We start from the raw sequence: 26,209 nt of genomic DNA, 5'->3' as shown, positions 1-26,209 counted from the left end.
GAAATGAAATCCTTGATACATCGGAAAATGAAATAAATCCGTCGTATTGTCTAAGATAGAGTCCAGGCTGCTTCTGCCTCGCCGACGCTTTGAGAGAAGGTCATTTTTGCCCTTCGCGCCGCGCGAAGGATTCTCTAACCTGACAAACTTTAAATTACATTCGAAGGACCCGTCCTCCGGCTGTCGCTGTTCCGCGAGGAAGGAACGAGCTCGTCCTCGCGCGCGGCAGCCCCGTCATCGGTTTCCCTTAATTTATATAGACGGGAACACTTATTCGCGCCACCCCACTTTTCTCCGGGCCTCTTCCTCCTTCCTTTAAAGAAGACGAAGAGGCAGAGGCAGCGGCAGCAGCAGCCATATCCTCGGAAGTTAACTTTCTCCTTGATTGACGTTCGGTTATTGTTGGCATTTGCATAACTCGTCCTGGCTCTCGCTACTGCTGCGCTCCTTTCGCGAGGCGAACCTCGAGGTAACCGAGAGACAAGGCCGTCGCGTCGGGGAGAAAGAGAGATGGAGAGGAGAAAAGAAAGGTGACGATGAGAGAGGGAGGATAGGTCGTGGAGGAACAGAAGAAGAATGCGGGAACGGCCCGCGTGTCAAATCGAATTTGCCTCATTTGCTTTGCGCGGCGACTCCGCCAGCCAGCTAGCAAGAGAGAGAATCTATTAGAATAATTTTTATGAATCTAATTTTAAATTCCGGCGAACGAAGTTACTTTACTGTCACGCTGTCAGCGGCTCTTTATTAAGTGGTCCTCCTTGGCGGTGGCGGCGGCGCCGTTCATCCTCTCTCGCTCCCGTCACTTCCACGAGAGAGCCCCGCCACCACCGACGACCTGTCACCCATTGGAAAGGAATAATTTAAATAATTTCCCACCTAATTCCTTTCCGTCCGACCAGAGAGAGGGAGAGAAGGCCCTTCCCCCAAGTTAGATTTTGCAACGACAATTGTCGGAAGCTCCGTTCTCTCTCTCTCTCTCTGTAGCTATCTTCCTCTATGTTATTTAAATTCCGCATTATAAACGATTACGCGCGCTCATCTATAAGGGAAGTAAATACAGCGTCAGCTCGTCAATAGTATTCTTCAATTTTTTTTCTTGCTAGGAATTTATAATTATAAATCTAAATAATGTATATATAAATTTATTTGACGTTTTTTTATGTTCGCAATTCTGACTCTTGTATTAAAAAATTCGTGTGAATTGATCGAAACTATATACTTTAGCTTACTTGCTTATACTGATTATAAATTTCATAAAATGATATATTTGACGGTTTTTATATTAAATATTCTGACTCTTTTAAAAAATTCTTGTAAATTAATTAAAGCTATAAGCTTATACTGATTATAAATTTAATAAAATAATCGTCCAAGCATCAATAGCATTCTTGAATTTTTTAACATTTTTTCCTAGGAATTTATAATTATAAATCTAAGTATTATATATAAATCTATTTGAAATTTTTTTATGTTAAAAATTCTAACTGTTGTAAAAAATTCTTGTGGATTAATTAAAGCTAAAGCAGCTCATACGGATTATAAAAATAAAATAATCATCCAAGGGGAATAAATACAGCGTCAATCATCAATAGCATTCTTGAATTTTTTTTTACTTTTTTTCTAGGAATGTATAATTATAAATCTAAAGATTATAAATAAATCTATCTGATGTTTTTTCATATTAAAAATTCTGACCCTTGTAAAAGAGTCTTGTGAATTAATTAAAGCTAAAGTAGCTCATACTGATTATAAAAATCAAATCATCCAAGGGGAATAGATACAGCGTTAATCATCAATAACATTCTTGAATTTTTTCTACTTTTTTTCTAGGAATGTTTAATTATAAATCTAAATATTATATATAAATCTATTTGACTTTGTTTTTATATAAAAAAAATTGTGACTGTTGTAAGAAATTCTTGTGAATTAATCGAAGCTAAAGTAGCTTTAAAGACAGTTCCGACTTTTTAGCGAGATTAGCTCCAATATAAAAGAATGATAACTGCGTCACGTTTTTATTTACTCGAGAATGCAAATTCTAATTCTCGAAACGCTAGTTGCGTAGGTTGTATGTTTGTCGGATTGTCGAGATTATCGCTTAATTAGAGCTACATCGTGCACGAGCTACTTGCGCAAATATTCTATTGATAACCCGCGAAGAAAGAATGGAGGTCTTGCCTCCCACGAAGAGGGGCTCGATTCAGCGTATCTTCCCGACCAATTAGCTACGAGATTAGCTTAATTCGTGATAGACGTCATTCGGACTCACACATATGCACCGGAATATATTCGGTGTGTCTAATCTATATTCACACGTATGTTCTAATGTGAAATTCAAAGCGGCCTTGAGAGATATATATCGCACGCGTCTTACAACTCTTGCATCGCGATACATGATCGATATACTTTCGATCGACACGCACTTGTCATATATAATCATTTTATCGTATAAAGTGATAAATCGGTCGTTGAACGCAATAGTGGTGTATAAGCAGTAATAATCAATCATATCTAAGATATATTAACCTTCGTTTTATTTTGACATGACACACACACACACACACACATGGCATATAAGATTACTATCTAAAAAAAGTATTATCTGAAAGTTTGTATCGCATATATATTAGAAAATAAAAATGTGAACACTTTTAATCCAAGTTATTTAGTTTTACTGTCTTTACTTTTTTATAGGTGTAATAAGTCAAGAAATTTAAAACATTTTTAATTTTCCTAACATTATAACTTGAAACAGAATCAAGAAGCTAGATGAGAGGTATTGAAAAAATATAACTAAGGAGATTTTCAAGATAATAAAATATATCATAAAAACTGAAAAATTAATAGAGAATAGTTCAAAAGAAGAAGCTTGAGAAAATGTCTAATTTAAAATCTGATACAATCTACACTGAAAAAAAAAAAATGACTAAATTAATACATATTTAGTTCAATACTGCCAAATGAATTATTTATTTAATTGAAAAAAATTTATTTAATTTAAATAAGTATCTATTTCAATACTGCTAAATGAATCATTTACATGAAACTAATAATATTAATTCGATATGAAAAATCTCCTGATTTTTTCATCATCGAATTTTCCTCTCGAGAGGAAAAAAGCGATGAACATATTTTCATACTTACAAGATGGTATCTAACTCCTTATGTGATTTTCTATTTCACAAATGATTTTCTCGTCGTGCGTAAGACTATGAGGAAGAGAGAGCCGTCCCTTCCTTCCTTCCTTGATAAGGCGAGAGCGGGCAATTATAAACGGTGCGTAGAGTTCCCACCGGGCAGATGGAGCGTCTCGACGGCCTATATTCGCGGCTTATTTTAGAAGCCTTACCGAGTGGAGCCAAGCGTGCGTGCACGCACGCATAGGTACGCGTGAGAAGGTGTGGACGCACATGCACCGATTGCGACTCGCTGAACATCGCGCGTGCGTGCATGCGTACGTGCGTACGTGCGTGCTCGCTCACCGTGTTCTATAAGTAGAGTGCGTGTATGATCCATTCTGCGGTCGCCGATATATCCATAAGAAAGCGACGAGTTCAATCCGAAGGTGCAATATATATCGCTTCGAACGACTTCGATTCTCGAGATAATTATTTCTCCCGCGAAAAATTATTTCGTAATTTTTTTTTTTTTTTTTTTTTAGGAAGGGAATTATGGCTTTTAATAAAATCACTGTACTGGAAAAAGAATGAGTAAATTAATATATATTTGGTTTAATATTGCCAAATGAATCATTTATTTGAAACGAATAAATATTTATTTGTTTTGAAAGCGAGAAATTCTCAAGTACAATCCGAAGGTGCGATATATATCGCTTCGAACGACTGTGATTCTCGAGATAATTATTTCTCTCGCGAAGAATTATTTAGTCATTTTTTAGTAACTTTTTTTCAGGAAGGAAATTATGGCTTTTAATAAAATCACTGCACTGAAAAAAATGAGTAAATTAATATATATTTGGTTCAATACTGCCAAATAAATCATTTATATCAAGAAGAAAATATTTTTTGTTAAAACTAATTGTTACTTAAAATAGGGAAAGTAAAATGAATAATTATTTTTCTTAGCAATAGAATGATATTCTTCTGTGTGCGCTTCGAACGACTTTGATTCTCGAGATAATTATTTCTGTTGCGAAAAATCATTTAGTAATTTTGGGATTTTTGTTAGGAAGGTAATTATGGCTTTTAATAAAATTACTGCATTGATAAAAAAGATAAATTAATACATATTTAGTTCAATACTGCCAAATGAATCATTTATTTGAAACAAATAAATATTTATTTGTTTTGGAAAGGATTTTCTTATATCAAATATTTTTCATATCAAATAAATATTATTAGTTTCAAATAAATGATTCATTTGGCAGTATTGAAATAAATACTTATTCGAATTAAATAAAATTTTTTTTCAGTGTGCGCGAGAAATAATTCTTTATTGCAGATAAATTGGAAAAAATTGTAGATTGTATCAGATTTTAAATTAGATATTTTCTCAAGCTTCTCTTTTCGTTCGGATTTGAACTATCCTCTGCTATTAATTTTTTAAATTTTTATAATATATTTTATAATCTTAAAAATTTTTTAAAAACTGTAAATTTTGTGTATTGCATAAGAGGGCCTGAATTATCGAGAACTTTTTGTCCTTTTTCTTCAGGAAGGCATTTATGGTTTTTAATAATCGAATTAGACATTTTCTCAAGCTTCTCTTTTCATTCGGGTTTGAACTACATTCTCTATTAATTTTTCAATTTTTATAATACATTTTATTACCTTAAAAATTAAAAAAAAAAGTGTAAATTTCGTGTATTGCGTAAGAGGGCCTGAATTATCGAGAACTTTTTGTCCTTTTTCTTCAGGAAGGCATTTATGGCTTTTAATAATCGAATTAGACATTTTCTCAAGCTTCTCTTTTCATTCGGATTTGAACTACATTCTCTATTAATTTGTCAATTTTTATAATACATCTTATTACCTTAAAAATGAACAAAAAATGTATAAATTTCGTGTATTGCGTAAGAGGGCCTGAATTATCGAGAACTTTTTGTCCTTTTTCTTCAGGAAGGCATTTATGGCTTTTAATAATCGAATTAGACATTTTCTCAAGCTTCTCTTTTCATTCGGATTTGAACTACATTCTCTATTAATTTTTCAATTTTTATAATACATTTTATTACCTTAAAAATTAAAAAAAAAAGTGTAAATTTCGTGTATTGCATAAGAGAGCCTGAATTATCGAGAACTTTTTGTCCTTTTTCTTCAGGAAGGCATTTATGGCTTTTAATAATTGAATTAGACATTTTCTCAAGCTTCTCTTTTTGTTCGGATTTGAATCATTCTCTATTAATTTTTCAATTTTTATAATACATCTTATTATCTTAAAAATGAACAAAAAATGTATAAATTTCGTGTATTGCGTAAGAGGGCCTGAATTATCGAGAACTTTTTGTCCTTTTTCTTCAGGAAGGCATTTATGGCTTTTAATAATCGAATTAGACATTTTCTCAAGCTTCTCTTTTCATTCGGGTTTGAACTACATTCTCTATTAATTTTTCAATTTTTATAATACATTTTATTACCTTAAAAATTAAAAAAAAAGTGTAAATTTCGTGTATTGCGTAAGAGGGCCTGAATTATCGAGAACTTTTTGTCCTTTTTCTTCAGGAAGGCATTTATGGCTTTTAATAATCGAATTAGACATTTTCTCAAGCTTCTCTTTTCATTCGGATTTGAACTACATTCTCTATTAATTTGTCAATTTTTATAATACATCTTATTACCTTAAAAATGAACAAAAAATGTATAAATTTCGTGTATTGCGTAAGAGGGCCTGAATTATCGAGAACTTTTCGTCCAGGTATCATAAAGTGTGCCACGTGAGGCAAAATAACAGGGTCCCGTTGTTGGCGGGAAAGTTCTCGCCTCTCGTGCAGAGATATACCCGATGGTTGACCGAATATATACGAGAAGGGTGACGCGAAAAATATCGTTGGTCACGCGTATCGCGTGTTGTACGTGCGCACGCGCGTACAGATTGGCCTACTTTTTCATCGTCGAGAGAACTCGAGAGATCTCGAGAGGATCGAGAGAGATTCCGCGGCGCATCATCATCCGCAGAGATGCGCGAGTCGGCCTTTAAAGCGCCAGCTGGCCAGCGAATAGCATTAAAATCACCTGTCTCGGTTACAGAAATAGCGAAAATGACAAATAATCGGCTCTGTAAACCCAGAATTTTCAAAATTCAAATCCCGTTCGTTTATTATTGCAAGCATTAATATCACTTTTGGTTATAAAATCACGGAATATTCATTATTTAAGGAGGAAACTCAACCGACAACGTGATATTACGTGATTCCCGCGTGATCGATACGTGATTAATTAGTATATATTGACATTAAAATAGAATTGACAATAAAAAATGCACCTTTGTCGGAAATAAATTGTAAAGCCTCTCAATGCTCTTGCGCTAATGATGATGATTGAATCATGCGTCAAAATTGATTCGAGACTCGTGATATTTTATTATCCGTAAAGAGTGAGGTATAAAAATGTTTCGGTGCGACAGTGTTTAGAATTTGCAAAATATGATCCTAAAGTTACGAAGAAAAACAAGTCCGATCAAAATTCTCTGTGAAACATTTCTTTCAGTTGTATTTCATTTTTGACAGATTTATTTATTTATTTATTTTTTCACGAGACGTAACAAGTTTAATGCAGTTTGATTGAAATTTTAAACAAGCCAGTCGATTATTACAAATAATACAGAAATTGTATATATATCTTTCTTAGCACCGTCGCATAAAAATTTGACTTGTGCCATTTCCAAAATAAAACGGCCCATGAAATCGTGAATACTTTCCCCGCGTTTTGTAAAGGTAAGCGCCGAAGGCGAATCGCAAAAGTACCGTCGTGTGTCACGATATGGCACAGTTACAACGAGTACGTTATCGTTGCCGCGAAAAAAGGTTTCCGGCTCATAGATTTCGGAGTTTCGCGGCGCGAGTAGTAGGCGTATCCTCCATTGCGAAACCTCAATTTTATAAATAGAGTTATGATCTATAAAATGTAAAATTGTGTCTAATGTTGCGCGCAGTATCAATCTCTCGGCGTAGAGCAATAAAACTCATTCGATATCTTGCCAATGTTTTAAAAATACTCCAGTGAATAGCAGGCCGAAATATCTCGAGTATAGTCTCTCGATGTCGAACATAATTTTGTATAATTTTATAGAGGCATCTCGCAGTCTTGTCATAAAGCTACTTATAATATATTAATAAAATAAGGTTTTATTGATATAGCTCATAATATATTTTATTAGTGAAATATATTTTTATATTAGTAGGAATATTCAATTATTATCGATTAATTTGTGAATAATTACAAAAAATTATCAAATATTTGAATGTTAGTTAAGGGGATCCTGTTTTACCGACAAAATGTGAGGTTAGAATTCTAAGCATTCATATTCTGTAATCAAGATATATGACACTATACAGATTGACAAATCTTCTCTATACAAATTAAAATATGAATATTAACAAAGGGCGGAGCGCTCTAATTTCTAATCAGGTAAGAAACAATCCATATAGCCAATAAATAGATTTATACTTTAACTAACCTCACATTTTGTCGATAAAACAGTTAAAAACACTTTGAAATTTTTTTTAAGAGAGAAATCTAAACTTTTTGTAAATAAATTAATGATCAATTTATGAATGGACAAATAGATAATTATATAATTAAATTTGTGAATTACAAAAATATATTTACATATGCAAATGTATTAAAATACGACGAAAAAATAAATCTTTACAATAGTAACATTACGAAACACAGTGGCAAGGTTGACGATGACATGCGAGAATCAGAGCTTTTTGCCCCTTTTGAAACGCGACTATTGAGAAAGAGACTTGCACTCTCAGTGACACAGTCATCTATGACCGGCTAATGAAATGACTTGTGCATTTTGCCCGCGCGCATCGCCGCATGCATAACAAGTGCAAGCGTACCGAGCAGCCATCAAATGTCAGATTCTAACCTTCGTTGCGCATTCGGGCCACATGCGCACAAATACGACGGTACTTATTCTGACGGTCGTTCGTCGGAATGAAACGATGGCCGGGACAGCGAGCCATTGGGACGTATCATGCACACTTATCTCTTACAAGCTTGACTTGCCAGTAGTATAGTCAGTAGTAATAATCGGTAGTAGTAGTCAGCAATTACCTCGTCAGTCGGCGATTTAAACTATAAACTTTTCCATTTCGCTAACAATGTTAAAACCCGCGCGCACACACACACATATATGTTCTATAAAATCCTTATATATTTTATCCCAGAGAGTGATGTAAAATTTCCAAAAATAATATACAGAATTTAATATAAAAACGAGTGGAATTCAACATTGAAGTAATATTGGAGGAGTTTTTATAGGTACAATATATAAATTTATCATGACGTATATATATATATATATATATATATATATATATATATATATATATGTATTATATTAAACGTAAATTATTATAAGATAGTAAGCAATGTTGCTGCATTTTTTACTCTTGTATTTTACTGTAATTTAAAATTAATTACGTAGCAATATCGGTATAAAGGTGAATGAGGATAATTATAAAGAAATGACAAGACTTGTTGAATTTTTTTGAAGATCTGATTTTTTTGTAAATCAATTGTTACGTGGAGAGAATATTAGATACTTTGATTCTTTGATGTGTGCATTACGATGGATTACAAGGCAGATGTAAAAGCGCAAGCTAAATATTATGAAGGTATATTATAACGGTGAAACGCGAACGCGGAAACGGACGCGTAAAAATACCGCCAGCGGATATATTTACCCTAAAATTTTAATCAACCGTTCAGCCCGACAATAGCGAGAGCGCACCAGTCACAAATATTTACGCACGTCAAGTGTAGACACATTCAGAACGCACGCGGCCGGCTGGATATCAAAAATAAATAAAATATCGGGGAACATTTTTATTAAAACGCCGCGGCGCTTTATCGCACAAAATTATCGTCGCCGACATCTCTCTATTTCCCGGGATTGGAGAACCAACCGATCAGCCCGAGCCGAAAAAGCGCCGATAACGAAGGTGAAATTTAAGTTCCCCCAACGCGCTTATGAAATCGATTATTCAACAGAATTTCTTGCACGATACAAATTTATTTTAGTACCGAAAAAAATGGTATTCCCATCTTAAGTATATGTCGCTTATCTTCCATTAAAATAGGCGTCAAAAAGGATCCTCTTAATTTAAGAGAAAAATATTTCTTTTAAGATATTCTTATATTACTCATATTTTTAACATGCAAGAATATATACTTTATGGAATGTGTATTATTTATTTGAATTTATTAATCGTGAAAATAAAAAGCAATCTTACAAATGAACATTTATTATTTGTTACATATACGTATTTAAGTTTTTTACTTATATAATTGAATATTTTTTATGTACGACATAGTTAAATACACATGTTTGCTTATTATATTATTATTTTTAATATCAATTGGCAAACTTAAAATTTAAATAATCCAAATAATTTTATTTTAAATTTATTATTAATTTATTATGTGAAACTAAAGTTGCAAAAAAAGAAAAATAAATTAAGAATATATTCCAAAAAGCATCATATAAAGACGGAAATTACCCTTATTCAAAAATACCTATTAAGAGGACTTATAAAGAGTATGTATTTTAAGAAAATAATTTTTTCGGTGTATATTATTATTTTTAATATCAGTTGGCAAACTCAAAATTTAAATAATCCAAATAATTTTATTTTAAATTTATTATTAATTTATTGACAAACTAAAGATTAAGAATATATTCCAAAAAGCCTAATATAAAGAAATATCCTTATATGTATAAAGTATGTGCTTTAAGAAAACAATTTTTTCGATGTATGAAATTTGAAGTCGAATACATAACAAAAGTGCATTACGCATGCAAAGTGCGTAGACCAAGGCGCCACGCGTGATATATCTAGCTCGCGAGAGATCGATCGATCAGCGAAACATTTTGTCTCGATTCGGAGAAGAAAGAGAGAGAGAGAGAGATTCGCATTATCATACTAATCGCGTAAGATTTTCGAATTCCGCTCACGCGTTCGATACTTTCACGGAACCCGTCATTAACGAGTCACGGGATGAAGTCCCGCGCAATTTGTCGGGCAAATGGAAGCACGTGAAGCGAGACGCCCTATGAAACGTATATAGTAAACCGAAGCGCCACTTATGCAAGAGTCTCCCGATGACGTTTGACCGTCGAAGCGAGCGATTTACGTAACGTAGATTCCTCGAGTTGTCCGAGACTTTTGAACGAAGCGGGAATTAAAAAGCACTGAAAGGCGCGATTAAATTGCACTAGACCAAGAGAATACGTCCTCCTGAGACTGCCGTAATATCGAGGAGTGGAGAGGTTCCCATGAAAAGGACTCTCTCGTGGGCATCCTCGACAATTGGAGGCTTGAATTTCGAGATCCTGACTAATCCCGAAATCGTAGCTTTTTCGCGTAAAAGGAGAAACATCTCCAGCTCATTTCTTATTTCTCTGTTCCTTCGAAATAGAATATTTCTGTTCTTTAATTAGTCGTGTTTTTTTTTATTTTTTTTTAATGACAGATTCCTGTGGTATATCATTCGGAGACGATTTTTCCTCGGCGAAAATGTCGAGACGTCAATAATTTTCGAATTATAAGCAGTTGAAAATAGAGACTTTTTTGGAAACTAAGCCTTGTGGAAATAAAATATTAACAGAACTACATTCTTCAGTTAATTTTAGGTAAAATTTACTTTAATAGAATTTTAATGTAAGGCTTAATTATGAAGATATATATAATAACAAAAATTGGAAATACGCGAAAAATGATGGCCTCCCTCAATATTTTTGCTGAGGAAAAATTGTCTCCAAATGATAGGAATCTTCCATTAAAAACTTTCCCGCCAGTTCTGGCACATCCTGTATATTTGTAATAAATGTATGAAGGGATTTAAAATTCGTATTTGAATTTTGTTAATTTGGTTTATAAAATCGAAATTAAATATTTATCATGAAGATATATCTCTGGATATATTTAAATCGATATTTATCGATCTAATTTGATTTTTTTTCGCAGTTTAGCGTTGCTTAGAATTCAAGTCTACAACTATGGATGCTTTAAATTCCCAAAAAATGGAAGTAGCTTGATAGAGCGGATTAATTCCGGCACAGTTTTCACAATATCGATTTAATTCCTGCTCGCGACCCATATGCGCGAAATTATGTAATGAAAAGCGTAAAAGAGCTGAGTGTATTAAAAAGCAGCCGGACGGTTATCGATGCGTGACACCGAGAACCTATCACGGTCTACTTAACGACGTCGATCGTTGTAAAATCAATTAAACCACTCTTATAACCGTGATTTTTCCTTATTTCCTCCCGTTTTACTCGTCGCGTCATCATCGGGCAGTCGCGTTCAGTTGCTCTCGCTGCATTACAAAATCAATTTTTCATCAAGTTAGGTCACACCATAAATATATCCGTCGGCTTTGAAACTTTTCCGCGCGTCTAAGGAGACGGAAAGAACAGGCGAGCGGAGTATAGTCATTTATTTCATATCCTGGAGACATAAATGCTCTCGATATGCTTAAGACAAAAATCCAGAAGAAGAATCCAGATTAAGAATTTATCAAAAGAAAATAAATATTTCCAGATCTTTTTTAGATCTATCGCGTCTTCTTTCAATTATCGAGGAAAAACGCAGTTTTTATTCGTCACTAGAAATTTTAACGATAAGACAGGAAGAGAGAAAGAGAGAAAAAAAGAGATTTAAAAAATCTGTATCACATGATTTATAGATGCTGCACGCGATTACGAAATACGGATAGATTTACAATAAACGACTAATGCAAGTGCACGTACGAGAGGCGTGCATGAACATCGTGGTTTGATTAGAATTTCTAATGGGGTGAATGTAACTTACAACGTAACGTCAACGTATTTACAACGCGTGGCTACCTTGTTACGTCAGACATAAATATTGTTCACGAATTCCTCGCTTTAGAATTATTTTACAAACTTACATATTACAGTTATTTCCGATTTAAATATTTCTAACATATTTTATCTTTGATTAAATAAACAGTCTAATATTTATAATTTACAATCATAAGTAGCGAAAAATGCCATTTTATCCTAGAATCTTATAGCTGTTCAAACTTTTCAAGTATATGTTTAAAATTATGTGTTAGGAGAGTTAGGAACTCACATTAAAAATATACTTTTCAGTCTATACTTTATTTGAAGGAAACAATTTTGAGAGAGCATCTGTAACTTAAAACCATTTTACTAATTTTTTTTCCAGATAATTTTCTTTCACTATCTGACAAAATAAATTTTCTCCGTAACACTATACAGGGTGTCCGACATATAGAGTTATACCGAAAATGTATAAGTAGATCTCATTATTTGGTGACGATTTTTCTTCAGCAAAAGTGTCGAGGGAGGCCATCATTTCTTGCATGTTCCCAATTTTTGGTATCATGTATCTTTATAACTAAACTTTAAATTAAAATTTTATTAAAGTAAACTGTACTTGAAATTAATTGGAGAATGCTTTGTTAATATTTTATTTCCACAAGGCTTGGTTTGCGAAAAACCCTTTACTTTCAGTAGCTTATAACTCGAAAATTATTGATGCCTCAATATTTGTGCCGAGGAAATATCGTCTCTAAATAACACGATCTACTTGTATATTTATTTTCGGTGTGTGACACCATGTATAACTTATCAATGTCGGGCCATTGTAAATTTCACAATTCTTGTTGAAGATTTCGTGAGGGGAACGAATTTCCCAAGGGAACACACGTTAACCGTATTATTCCGGAATCTTTCGAAAGACAGGGTTAAGAGCTCTCTCGTGAGCCGAAAGGGTGCAGAGAACGAAGGGCGTCTTATCGGCGCGTTCATACGAAACATGGGAGAGGCAAGCCGCGTAATGAGAATAAACGCTTAACGGCTAAGGACGGCTAAGTCCGAAGACTGGCGTTCGATCCTGAATAATTCATCGGAAACGCACACTCGATTAGGCAAGTCCGCAAGCCCAGTCGCCCCTTCCTTTTCCACCTAAAAGACTCGGTTGGCGCCCTTCGTTCTCTCCAACCTCCGCAGATCGACTGACGTTATCGCGACGCTATAGTTACATCGTTAAATTTACAAAAGGCTGAAGATTCGAATCACTGTTCTAAGAGCGCTTCTTTAAGGGGATCCTAAGCTAACCTAAGTTTCCGTCCTGTTTTATCGGCAAAATGTGAGGTTAATAAACTATAAATCTAGTTATTGGCCATAAGGATTGTTTTTTATCTGAAATTAGAACGCTTCGCCCTTTGTTCATATTAATACTTTAATTTGTACAAGAAAAATTTACAAAAGGCTGAAGATTCGAATCACTGTTCTAAGAGCGCTTCTTTAAGGGGATCCTAAGCTAACCTAAGTTTCCGTCCTGTTTTATCGACAAAATGTGAGGTTAATAAACTATAAATCTATTTATTAGCTATATGGATTGTTTTTTACCTGAAATCAGAACGCTTCGCTCTTTGTTCATATTAATACTTTAATTTGTACAAGAAAAAGATTGATCAATCTTGTACAAATTAAAGTATTAATATTAACAAAAGGCGAAGTGCTCTAATTTCAGGTAAAAAATAATTCGTATAGCCAATAAATATTTATAATTTATGTAACACATTTTGTCAATAAAACAGAAAAAAAGCAACAGCTTCTCAAGGATGTTTAGGATACCCTTAACGCAAGAGATCTGATACAAAAAAGGATTACAAGCATTTAGATTAAATAAAATCCATCACTTTTATATAGAAAATCAGGCCGTGAATGAGAAAATTTTGCGAAAAATATCAGATATTAATTAGTTTCTGGAAATTTATAATCTCTCTCATTTTTTTATTGTTCTTCGATCGTCGACTATTAATTTAAACGTTTAATTTATTCTTTTCTAATTGATTTTCCGGAAAGTAAAAACTCAGTCCTTAATCATGACTTTTTTTCATTCCTCTTGTTTCCTTTATAAACATTTCTGTACGATTAGTATTTTTTTTATAGTATTTATAGTTCCTTTTGGAATAAAATTATGCGGTGAAATAAAAAATATGGAGAGTCGCAGAAAACGGAATTCTAATTGCCGGAGGCGTGCAACGTAAATTGCATGCCAGCTATAATTAGGGCGCTCCTTACCTATATTATTTTTTCTAAGACAAAATAGAGCGGATAATGATGATAATTGGTTGCAGAAAGAGAACTCCGATTTTATTGGAGACATGCGATATAGTTAATTTTGTGTCGATGGTCAAAGAAAAAAGTCGGTACTTTATAGCACGGCGTTGGAAATTTATGTAAAAATATATGACAAAATAATGCAATATATTTTGTAACCAAAACGTGTCTGTCAAACAATAATTAGAATTGCATATTGACAACGTATTCTGCGATATAAATGGTCAAAATATGCCGCGTGGATATTTTTTTATGAATTTTTTCGTTGCATGTTTCCATAATCTTTCTGTTAAATATTAAAAATTACATTTTATACAGTCTCCCCAACAAACCTACGCAGATGCTTGCATTTATCACTTATAGATAGATATAAAAAATCCCATTTATTTTGATTTAATTATCTTCACATTATTAATCAGTTTTCAATTGTTTCATATAGACATTTTTAAAAAAATTATACAGTTTTATGTAAAAGATGACATTTTCTGTTAGAAAATAAATTTCGAATTTAATTCTTTCGCGTAAGAAAGAACAGAGTACGCTTGTCGCGTCGCAACTCAGCGAGGAACAGTTAAGATTTCGCATCATTAGCATTCCAATAGTCATCGCGGATTAAGGTTAATACAGATAATAGTAGGGGAAGACAGGTGAAGAAAGACCCTACGAATTTCTCTGAGAGGCGAAACCAAGACTCCTTCGCGTTATACTATACATATATTCTTGATTAAGGGCAAAAGAGTTAAACGCTCGTTCCTAATTTTCTGCGGATTGCCGTTATCGATCGGCGTCGTATGCCGTTACGAGAATATCGCGTACGGGTGTGCAAAGGAAGCCGCGATTCTCTTTTTTATGCACTCTCTTTTGATGTCTCAGCCGTCCTCCCTTTTCCTCCGTCCGCGACATTTCTGCTCCGAGGAATGCACACCCGGCGGCATTCCTTATTGGCATTAACGGAGGAAACGTCGAGGCCGCCTGGTTCGAGTACCACTCCCACAAGCAGGTACGGAAGAGGCCGCGAAGTGACCAGAACGCGAAGAGAGTGTGGCCTGACTTCACGTCGGTCAACGCCGAATGCTCGATCGGACATGTATTATTTCGTATTATATAAATGTTCGAGAAAAAACTATTGTTTTCCAACACCAGAACGATGCTGAATGTGAATCCAAATTGATGCTCCATCATCTCGCAATTTTGAGAAATCTTTCATTAATTTTTAATATTAATTTTTCGATGAACTTTTTATTGTTAAAAACTGATTATCACTGTGTATAAAGACTTGTAACTTGAAGGGGATTCAATTTAGGGTCAAAACGTTGTCGTCAAAATCAATCGTGTCAGGTTGCTCCACAGACTTCTATATATAGAAGTCTGTGGTTTGGTTATTCATACGTTAACCTGATTAATTTTTAAGTTGTAAAAATAATGCAAAAATTAAGTACGTTGTGATCGAATGAAAAATTCCATTTGAGGGTTGAAAGTTCTAACAATATGCTTTATTTTGATTGTAATGAAACTTCTCTAGCATGTCACATTGTGGCTACAATATAACAAAGTTGAAAAAGGCCCTTTTAATTAAAAATTTCTCAAAATTGTGACGTGATGAAATAATTCTAGGCTGTTAATGACAGATTTAATGCGTTTTAAATATTCGATATACAGGGTGACCCAAAACTCGCGAATGACCTGTTAATGGCAAATGTCTGGGATCATTTGGAGACGATTTTTCCTCAACGAAAATGTCGAGAGAAGCCATCATTTTTCGCATGTTCCCAATTTATGCCATCACGTATCTTCGTAATTAAGCCTTAAATTAAAATTCTATTAAAGTAAACTCTACATAAAATTAATAAAAGAATGTGATTTTGTTAATATTTTATTTCCACAAGGCTTACAATTAGTTTGCGAGAAACCCCTTATTTTCAAACTCTCATAACTCGAAAATGATTGATGTCTCGACTTTTTCGTCAAGGAAAAATCGTTTTGAATCACCCTGTATATGTCTCGCGGTAAATGGAGCTTCTCTAAAATCAAGAAAACAATGACGTAATTTTTGTAGACGAAAATTTTGTTGCGATTTCGCGGTAACCGCGGCGACGAGCTCGTATATACATCGCAGTTTTGTAGAATATATATGACGGGTCGAAATCAATCGTTTGATCGATGGATCGAGAACGATGCTCGCGTCGAGCGAAAAGTAGGTTAAGAAAGTCTCGAGAAGAGCGTTAGGCCTCTTTTATGCATACGTTTTTTGCGACGTTGTCGCTGCAGTCGTCGTCGCGCGATTCGAAGCGTGAATCGATCTATACACATATGTAGGTACACGAAATGTCGTCGTTGATATTTTAACTTTTAATTTCGTAATAGGCGCAGATTTCGGACACACGATAAAAACGCGAGTGCAAATCGCGAGGGAAAAATCACGAGAGTATATTTTATTGGAAAAACCAAACCCAATAAGACACGTGTTTGCTATTATTAAAATTATCAATCATCTGTTGATAATCTAATCTATATTGATATAAACGAAGAAGAGACGTAATCTCTGCCACTCGAAAACAAATTTTTTTGTCTATTATACAGGGTGTCTGACATAAGGTGTCACATCGAAAATATACAAGTGGATCTTGTTATTTGTAGACATTTTTTCCTCGACAAAAATATTCGAGTTATAAGCTACTGAAAATAAAGGGTTTATCGCAAACCAAGCCTTGTGGAAATAAAATATTAACAAAGCATTCTCCAATTAATTTCAAGTACAGTTTACTTTAATAAAATTTTAATTTAAAGTTTAGTTATAAAGATACATGATACCAAAAATTGGGAACATGCAAGAAATGATGGCCTCCCTCGACACTTTTGCTGAGGAAAAATCGTCACCAAATAATGAGATCTACTTATACATTTTCGGTATAACACTATATGTCGGACACCCTGTATAGTGTTACGGAGAAAATTTATTTTGTCAGATAGTGAAAGGAAATTATCTGGAAAAAAATTAGTAAAATGGTTTTAAGTTACAGATGCTCTCTCGAAATTGTTTCCTTCAAATAAAGTATAGACTGAAAAGTATATTTTTAATGTGAGTTCCTAACTCTCCTAACATAATTTTAAACATATACTTGAAAAGTTTGAACAGCTATAGGATTCTAGGATAAAATGGCATTTTTCGCTACTTACGATTGTAAATTATAAATATTAGACTGTTTATTTAATCAAAGATAAAATATGTTAGAAATATTTAAATCAGAAATAACTGTAATATGTAAGTTTGTAAAATAATTCTAAAGCGAGGAATTCGTGAACAATATTTATGTCTGACGTAACAAGGTAGCCACGCGTTGTAAATACGTTGACGTTACGTTGTAAGTTACATTCACCCCATTAGAAATTCTAATCAAACCACGATGTTCATGCACGCCTCTCGTACGTGCACTTGCATTAGTCGTTTATTGTAAATCTATCCGTATTTCGGAAAGGGAAATAATTTATATCTAATTCTCCTTCCCCGGCGCGTTGAATTTTCTTCCAAACTGGTCAACTTGTTCACAATCCCGACTGCAATCCAACCTAAATACTCGAGAGCGCTATCCAGTTGCATTCAAAACGACATTTGTCCTTCCGAAAGAGAACGAATAAACGAAACTTTCCGAAAGTGGAACGCCGGCCAAGAACATACCGATTCATCTTAAATTTCGCAGTCGGCCAGACGTATCGTCGCTACTTTTATATTCATCCCGGTGACACTAACGGCGATCTTGCGCGCGGCCTACAACCCACCTCGGCGATTTTTCCCGGGATGTAACATTGGCCATTCTAAACGTATAGTTCAAATCCTTTCTGGGTCAGGGGAGATTAATTGGCCGTAACCGAGAGCAATGTCGTACCACGGCGATAATGTTATCCGTCCGCGCGAGCTTATAATAACAATCATTAACGACGTCTCGTTGCTAAAGAATTATACTTATCTAAGAAAACTGCGGTCCAAGGTCAACGACGCCGCTTATTTCTTTTACGCACGTCGTGTGTCGAGATGTGATTTTATTATCTGAGGAAAAAACCAGGCTGAAAAAGACGACGTGTCAATTGAAGCAAAAACAGCATAATTTTATATATCGTTGAATTATTTGCAGACTTTTTTTACTCCAATATTTTATCTCGAATAAGTTTATGCGATGATCTTTCTCTCTAAGCTCTCTGATGGAAAATGAGCGCTCAATATGATACGCCTCTTCAATTAACCATTTTTTAAGACACGTGTTCCGAGACTGCAGGATAGCACAAAAGGGTTGAGCCTTGACCCAGAAAAAAAAAACTCGAGCCCTTCTCATCGAGAGTGACGTCGACTCATACGTTCCACCGGGGAATACACGTGGATGCATTTAACTTTATCCAGCATAAAGTACCGAGGTCAAACGGGTTTTAAAAATGTTTAGAAATCCTTTGATTCTCGTAAGTTTCACAAGTAATAACTTGAAAGTTTAAAAAAAATTTTAAGTGCGTTTATTATTATTACGATCAAAAATGATTATTTGTTTTGATGAACATTTTCCTAGTCGAATATTCTAATTTTTTGGAAATATAATTATATTTTCTAAATTATCTAGTTTTATAGAAAATCATACAATAGTTTGTTTCGATTAATTATATAATAAAATGGCCTTGAATATGAGACTTGAACGAGCTAAGTCGAGGATTAAATGACTGGAATTCTTTTGCTTACTAATGTAAGATTGGCGATGATCCAGCAGTACTCGAAACTTTAATAAACCAACCGTTCGGAGGTCCAATTACGTCAGTCATCATCTGCAAAATGTAATTAATTTTGACACGTGTGGCACGTCTCTCTTGTCGCTATCGATTCATCAAGATTGCAGTGGTGTCGCTAACCATTAAATGAAGATTAAGCATTTTGTTCGCTGCTAATCATATCTCATACATATTTTACCCAACACGTTAAAAGTTATCTGTATCAAATAATTTTTAATGTAACTCGTCATTATTAATCATCGATCAAACAATTTCGCAGATTAAAAGTAAATTATAGCTCTTCTTTCCTTTTTCATAATTTTGCATATTATTGGATAATATATCAAATGTCGGAATCAAAAATTGATTTCGATAGTATCTTCTTAATTATTACAGGGTGCTTCAGAACGGGCGGAGAAATTTTTAATGGCAGATTTTTGGTATCATTTGGAGATGATTTTTCCTTAGTGAAAATGTTAAGGGAGGCATCATTTTTAGCATGTTCTCAATTTTTGTCATTATGTATCTTTATAACTAACAATAAGCCTTATATTGAAATTTTATTAAAGCAAACTCTATCTAAAATTGTACACTGTAAAAAAATTTGTTAACTTGGCTAAACCTTTCAATTAAATCACTATTTTGTTAATTGAACATATATTAGTATTTAAGTAAAATATACGTTTTGTTAGATTTAATATAAATATTTTTATGTGTTCAATTAACAAAGTAAATATTTAGTTGAAAGGTTTAGTCAAGTTAACACATTTTTTACAGTGCAGTTTTGTTAATATATTATTTTCCACAAGACTTATTGTTAGTTTCCAAAAAATCGTCTCCGAATGATATACCAGGAATCCGCCATTAAAAACTTGTCCGCCAGTTCTGGGACACCCTGTATATATGAAATAGTTAAAAAATTACAGAATAGAAAAATGTTTCAGAAATTTTTCGTTATACTTACAAAATAGGAAATTTCTCTCGTTGGTCAAATAATTCATAGAATTTATAGTTCGTAATTTTCGAAATCCTAAATAGTAAATAGTTAAAGAAATACTTGAAATAGTTGAAAATTTGTGCGAAGGGGAGGAAAAATCCGCCATTAAAAATTCGTCCGCCAGTTCTGGGACACTCTGTATATATGAAATAGTTAAAAAATTACAGAATAGAAAAATTTTTTGTTATACTTACAAAATAGGAAATTTTTCTCGTTGGTCAAATAATTCATAGAATTTATAGTTGGTAATTTTCGAAATCCTAAATAGTAAATAGTTGAAGAAATACTTGAAATAGTTGAAAATTTGTGCGAAGGGGAGGAAAAATCCGCCATTAAAAATTCGTCCGCCAGTTCTGGGACACCCTGTATATATGAAATAGTTAAAAAATTACAGAATAGAAAAATTTTTCGTTATACTTACAAAATAGGAAATTTTTCTCGTTGGTCAAATAATTCATAGAATTTATAGTTGGTAATTTTCGAAATCCTAAATAGTAAATAGTTGAAGAAATCCTTGAAATAGTTGAAAATTGGTGCAAAGGGTATAGGAAAAATCCCTCGTGGCGTGCGAATGTCTAAACCTTGACCTACGAGGAGAAAAAGTTTTTGCTAGAAAATATAGCCGCGCTGTTTTTCCGCGATCGATGAAAAATCGACTCGACTCTTGTTATCAATAGACGAGGAGGATGAAGGTGTGCGCTCCCAGACGCTCAAGTGGGGCAAAAGGGAACCACTTAACCGAAACTGCAGGAGTCTGGGAGTCAGCAGCTATTCGGCAGACGTCACTGGCGCCAGCGGACTACCTTAAAGCCCAGTCACCCCCTTAGTTCGCCCTCGCTGCCGACAATCTCATTCCCCAAAAGCGTCGCAAGAATTATAAAGTTGGTGGAGGAAAGAAGAGAAAGAAGGGAGATTTCTAGCCCCACCCAACCTTGTCAGGAGAGAACGAAGATCCAACCTCCCTCTCTTTCACCCCACAACCTACATGTTCTCTCGATCTTAGTCTTGCCCTCTTTGTTTCTATTCTTCTCCCTCTCTCGATACTTTTTATTTCAACTTGGAAGTTTTGCGCGAGAAAGGGAACCGATCGGGGACAAGCGGATTTCGACCGCGAGTTACTGCGGACGGGCACGGAAAATCTGAAAATCTGTTCTCCATTAGCGCGACGCCGACCGGAAGTCGTTCAATTAGAGTCATGTACCGTGTGATCTCGAAATAATCTGGCGCTCGAGAGACTCCATTGTTATTTCGGACGACGAAAGTTTCGCCGAGCGTGCTCCCATTTAATGAGGGACGCTCTTCTCATAGTTTCGACTACTCTCTCTCTCGCGAGTAGTTTTACAGAAGCGACGGCGGGATAAAGCCGGACTTCGATGCTCGTTCCTTTATCGTCGTGCTCGATAAAACGGAGCAATCCTCCAGGATTATCAGCCTTCCCGTGTCTCTTTCTCCCTCTCGTTATCTCTCGTTGCTCGGAGGGAGAAAGAATGGCGTTTCGTCATTGCGCCGGATAGTGGAAAATAGAATGGAAAATTATTCCGCTTTTATTCTGCATTTTGCGAAGCGCGATCAGCTGATTTTTCCGGATAAAATCGTATATCAATTGTATCGCACATTTCGGGCTTCGATAAATCAATTTTGGTTACTCCGCCTAACTTTGGGCGCGGAGAAAATTCTCGCCCGGTTGAAAATGATTGAAAATATTTTTCCACCGATTCCACCGAAGAATTACCGCGGAATTTTTCCCGTCACCGTCACGACGTTTCGCGTTGAAACGTTCGTGCCTCGGAGCGCGTTTCTTACGCGTCGCGTTTCTCCGGTTCCGCTTCGCTTCGAGTATCGGTTTTATCCAGACGCTCGAATTTATGCCCTTTTCGCGAGACGGTAAATGGATATGCAGTCTGACGAAGAAAAAAAAAAAAAAGAATCAAGCGAAAGAGGGAACGGGGAAAGAAGGGGACAGGAAACAAAAAGACATCGATTTTTCTATCCCCTTCCGCGAACTAACGGAGATCAACGTGCACACACCAGTTTTCATACGCACAACAAACTACTGGAACGGCCGCCGGAAGCGTTAATATACCGGGGCGTAAGCCCGGGGGCGGTATTTTTTCGTCGCTCGTGCGCGTTCGCCACTCTGAAAAATATTTTTCTAGAAGCTAATATCTCTCTCGGGCCGATATTCCGCCGTGTAAATAATATCCGCGCCCGTAGGGACAACAAAGTAGGCTGCCATGTGAGTGCAATCGCCAAAAGAGGCTCCCCCGGAAGGAAAAAAAATGAGTCGCCCGCCGTCATTTTTTTCGCCCCTCTTTCCCTGTCTGCCGCTTTGCGCTTTGCTTTCGCTCGATGATGAGGGCGAGATCAAGGGGACTCGCGAAAAAATCGGGATCAGCGTCATTCGAGACATTTAATTTAAAAACATAATTTTTCCACCCAATTTTTCTCAACTTAATTTTCTCTTGATTAATTTTTAATTGGACTTTTACTCTTTATCAGTATCGAAACTCTCTTAATTATTCGATCTCCCATTTTTTTTCTGCTGTCAAAAAGAGATGAGCGTAATATCGCGGCAATTAGTTTGCGAATCATTGCACCGGCTGGCGAATGAATCGGTGGACGATTACACTTCATTCTCGACATTTCTTTTTGCAACACTCGAGAGGGAGAGAGAGAGAGAAAAAAACATTATTGCGGCGATCACGCAACCGCGGCGGATGAAGAGTGAGAATGAGAGAGAGAAAGGAAGTCGGCAACATCCAGTTGCGACTCGACGCCGGAAAATACACGCTAGAACGCGATTACTAGCAGATGATTAATATCGTCGAACGTTTATCCGTGCATTCGTATATGCATTTTTATTTCCATTAGTGCGACGACGACGAGATGGTAGGATAAAGCTGTAATTACACGCCGCACTTGTGCGTGCGCTAAAGATTAAAAGGCGCTGGCAGCTCTCGGGGTGGGAGGTTATTTTAGTCGTGTTGCGGCAAAGTATTAACAGCAAAAAGCGATTTTTCGCGAGAAATCACGTTACATTTTTACACCGCTTCCTCTATCGAGAAAGAGAGAGAGAGAGAGAGAGAGAGAGACTAAAGTGTGAAAAAAAGGAACTTTGACGTAGAGGGAGGACAACGTGAAAACGTTTAAATTTTTAACATAAGCTTTAAGCGTAGAGAGATCGCTGGCCAACAGAAGCAAAGAGACAGATCGCATTATCTGGACGCGATTATCAACGTAATTTCGTGTATAAATCATCCAAGGTCGCCGCAAAGCGACGCGAAATTTAAGCACCCCCGTATAAATGAATACTCTGTATATATATCGACTAAAATAGTCGACCAGTCTCCTGTGTAAATTGCGCTTTTCGCTTGGCTTTTAAAAATAATTTTCGCTCGTCGAAACGTGAAATATATACATTGAAGACACAGGTGTGCAACTCTTTTCAATACCTTCCATCTGTCAATTTTATTTCCAAAACAGTTTCCAGATTGTTTTTTACACTACTGTACATTCTTCGCTCTTTTGGTGCTCTATAGGAGCTCGAGCTTCGAGCTTCTATACATAAATCTACTCTTTCTATTTCATACCTTATCCAAATTATATATTATATTAAATCCAATTTTTATTAAATCAATAAACAAATCAATAAACAACTATAACATCCGCTCTGCTTGGACAGACATCGCAGCTAGATTCTTTCTTATCTATAATGAAAATTACATCGAATGAGCGCAATTATATATAATATATGTATATACGTATATATACGATGAAAAAAAATGGGCTAGTCGTTAAGGGGATCCTAAGCTAACCTAAATTTCCTTCCTGTTTTATCGACAAAATGAGGTTAGATAAGCTATAAATCTATTTATTGGCTATATGGATTGTTTTTTACCCGAAATTAGAACGCTTTGCTCTTTGTTCACATTAATACTTTAATTTGTATAGAAAAAAGATCGATCGATCTTGTACAAATTAAAGTATTAATATTAACAAAAAGCGAAGTGTTCTAATTTCCGGTAAAAAACCAATCTAACCTCACATTTTGTCGATAAAACAGAACGAAAATGACAGATTCCTCAAGGACGTTTAGGATCACCTTAAACGAACGGTTAAACGCAAAACCTTACCTCGGGTAGCGAGAAAAAACCGAGACCTGCCGCAAGTGTGTTTTTCCGCAAACTCGCGTAATTGTCCGCTTCGCTTCTTCGTGAAACAAAATGCAACTGTTTTCCCGCGATCGCGATCAGCAATATTGTGTTAAGGCTTTCCATAAAATTCGCGGCCCGCGGCGATGTAATTGTTATCGCGTCCAAGTCAATAGCGATTTCGCACAAAACACCGTCGGATACACGGATTGCCGCTATATGAATGTGTCGGCACGTACGAAATAGCGGAGCCGAGGGTGGGAGAGAGGGTGGCCGAGGGGGGACGGAGGCACAAAACGTCGAAGCGATTTATTAAATACCATACGGCTGAGCACTGTTATGACACGAGTATGCAAATATTATTTTGCGTGCACGAGGGGGCAATCAATGACCTGCCCTCTCCTCCGCCCTCTGTCGGTCCCTCTTTGCATCCGCCCGAATATCTTTCTCTCTTCGTAGTTTCGCGATCGAGCCGCGAGAGAGCGCGAGAGAGAGATCCTCTCTATCTTCGTTTCCCGAACGGACCTTCGGAACCGATTAATCAGGATGGATGCGTCATCGATTTTGCAAACCATCACATGTGTATATTTTATATAGACGCTAGACAATTGCGTGATTCCCAGCACGTGACACATTATTCGAATGAAATTATTGCGCGCGGGTATTAATCGGGATTATTATTCCGTTTATTAAAGTCCGAAAAAGAAATGGAATAAACTAATCGATTTTCGATTCGATCACTCTCTCTGTCTCGTGGAATATTCGGTCTCGACTGTGTGAAATAATTATTAAATATATATATGTAATGATGAGTTCTCATTACTAACCCTAATATAAAGCAAAAGTATAACAACGGATGACATTTAGAAACTCTTCAATATCATCATCTCGTGTGTGGAATCTTCTTTGTGTAAATTAAACTACTTAAATCTATGTATGTATATATGACTTTTCTAACAAGTGTAAGCACAAGTAATTTTTCCGATTTCCATGCCGAAGAAATCCGAATGCAGTCGCAACAACTGCCGCCGTACGATCGATATCGATACACAGGTCAGGACCCTTATTAAACCAATATAGCGGCCAACTCTCAGGCCTGTCATATTATAATATATTTATTATAATATATTTCACTATTTTAAAAATAATTTAATACAAACTATTCTTAATATTCAATATTTATTCCGACGCTTTATTTTTAACATTTTTTTTCAATTGTGCACAAGATCCAACACAAAACTGTCAAAAAAATTTAAAAATCTGCGCTGGCGCACATTGAATAAATCGGCCTGAGTTGGCTGCCATATTAGTTACGCTTGACATTATGTAGTCGATATAGAAGCGTCCTGATCTGCATACATATAAGACCGCGTTCGCCACATCTAATAATAATTACCGGATCTCATCGGCGGTCTAAACACACGAAAGTCTAAAGAAATCTCGAGGAACTCACCGATGAGCTGCCCTTCGGTCGTCCCGCGGAAGTTATCCAGCGATCCGTCGGACAACGGCGGCATCGGCAAGGACGACGGGGGTGTCGAGGGCAGGGGGGTTAACTGCTAGTGAACCCACGAGGGGGTTGCGGCGGGGGTGGCCGCGTTCGTGCTGACGTAGACGCCCGCGGGCGCGTTTCCGGTCGTCGTGCCGACGACGACGCCCGCGTTCTGGGAGACGACGCCGCCGTTCTGGCCGACGACGTTGCCGTCGCTCACCTGCACCGTGCCCATCACACCCTGCTGGAAATTGAAGTCCAGCGTGCCGCCCATTGACAGCTCGTGCTTGATTACCTGCAATTCACGTGTCGAGTCGCCGCTCTTGTATTTATATATTTTTTTATTTTTTATTTTTGTATTTTATAGGTATATATATATATATATATTTTTTTTTTTTAATTCGCTTCCTCTCTTCTCTATCTTAACGTAAATTAGAATTTTTTTTTTTAATCGCAGAGTTCAAATTATTTATTTAATTTTTGCCTTTATTTTTTATATAGCATAATATTTCT

The 26,209-nt window shown here is 35.7% G+C and overlaps 1 protein-coding gene and 1 long non-coding RNA gene across 4 annotated transcripts in view; both read right to left on the bottom strand.

The window, feature by feature from the left end:
- Window positions 1-25,721, bottom strand: part of LOC146723390 (uncharacterized) — a 71,088-nt gene extending 45,367 nt beyond the window's left edge. Inside the window, exons 1-4 of one of the 2 annotated variants that reach the window (XR_014924601.1) lie at window positions 25,658-25,721; window positions 20,475-20,640; window positions 20,021-20,416; window positions 12,300-19,113 (exon numbers count right to left, since the gene is read on the bottom strand). This is a non-coding gene — a long non-coding RNA (uncharacterized LOC146723390). Of the gene's footprint in view, window positions 1-12,299; window positions 19,114-20,020; window positions 20,417-20,474; window positions 20,641-25,657 lie in introns of those variants that run through there. The other variant, XR_014924602.1, reaches the window with a different exon arrangement.
- foxo (forkhead box, sub-group O) overlaps window positions 23,496-26,209 on the bottom strand; it is a 149,577-nt gene continuing 146,863 nt past the window's right edge. For both annotated transcript variants that reach the window (XM_029319919.2, XM_029319918.2), the window contains one exon: window positions 23,496-25,991. In XM_029319919.2, coding sequence (XP_029175752.1) covers window positions 25,764-25,991 — 228 coding nt within the window. In that variant the 3' untranslated portion in view covers window positions 23,496-25,763. The remainder of the gene's footprint in view (window positions 25,992-26,209) is intronic.

This window comes from Nylanderia fulva, unplaced genomic scaffold (genome assembly GCF_048542155.1).
Source record: "Nylanderia fulva isolate GAGA-0341 unplaced genomic scaffold, ASM4854215v1 Scaffold20, whole genome shotgun sequence".
NCBI classification, from domain to species: domain Eukaryota; kingdom Metazoa; phylum Arthropoda; class Insecta; order Hymenoptera; family Formicidae; genus Nylanderia; species Nylanderia fulva.
This window is presented reverse-complemented; position numbering and strand designations above follow the sequence as displayed.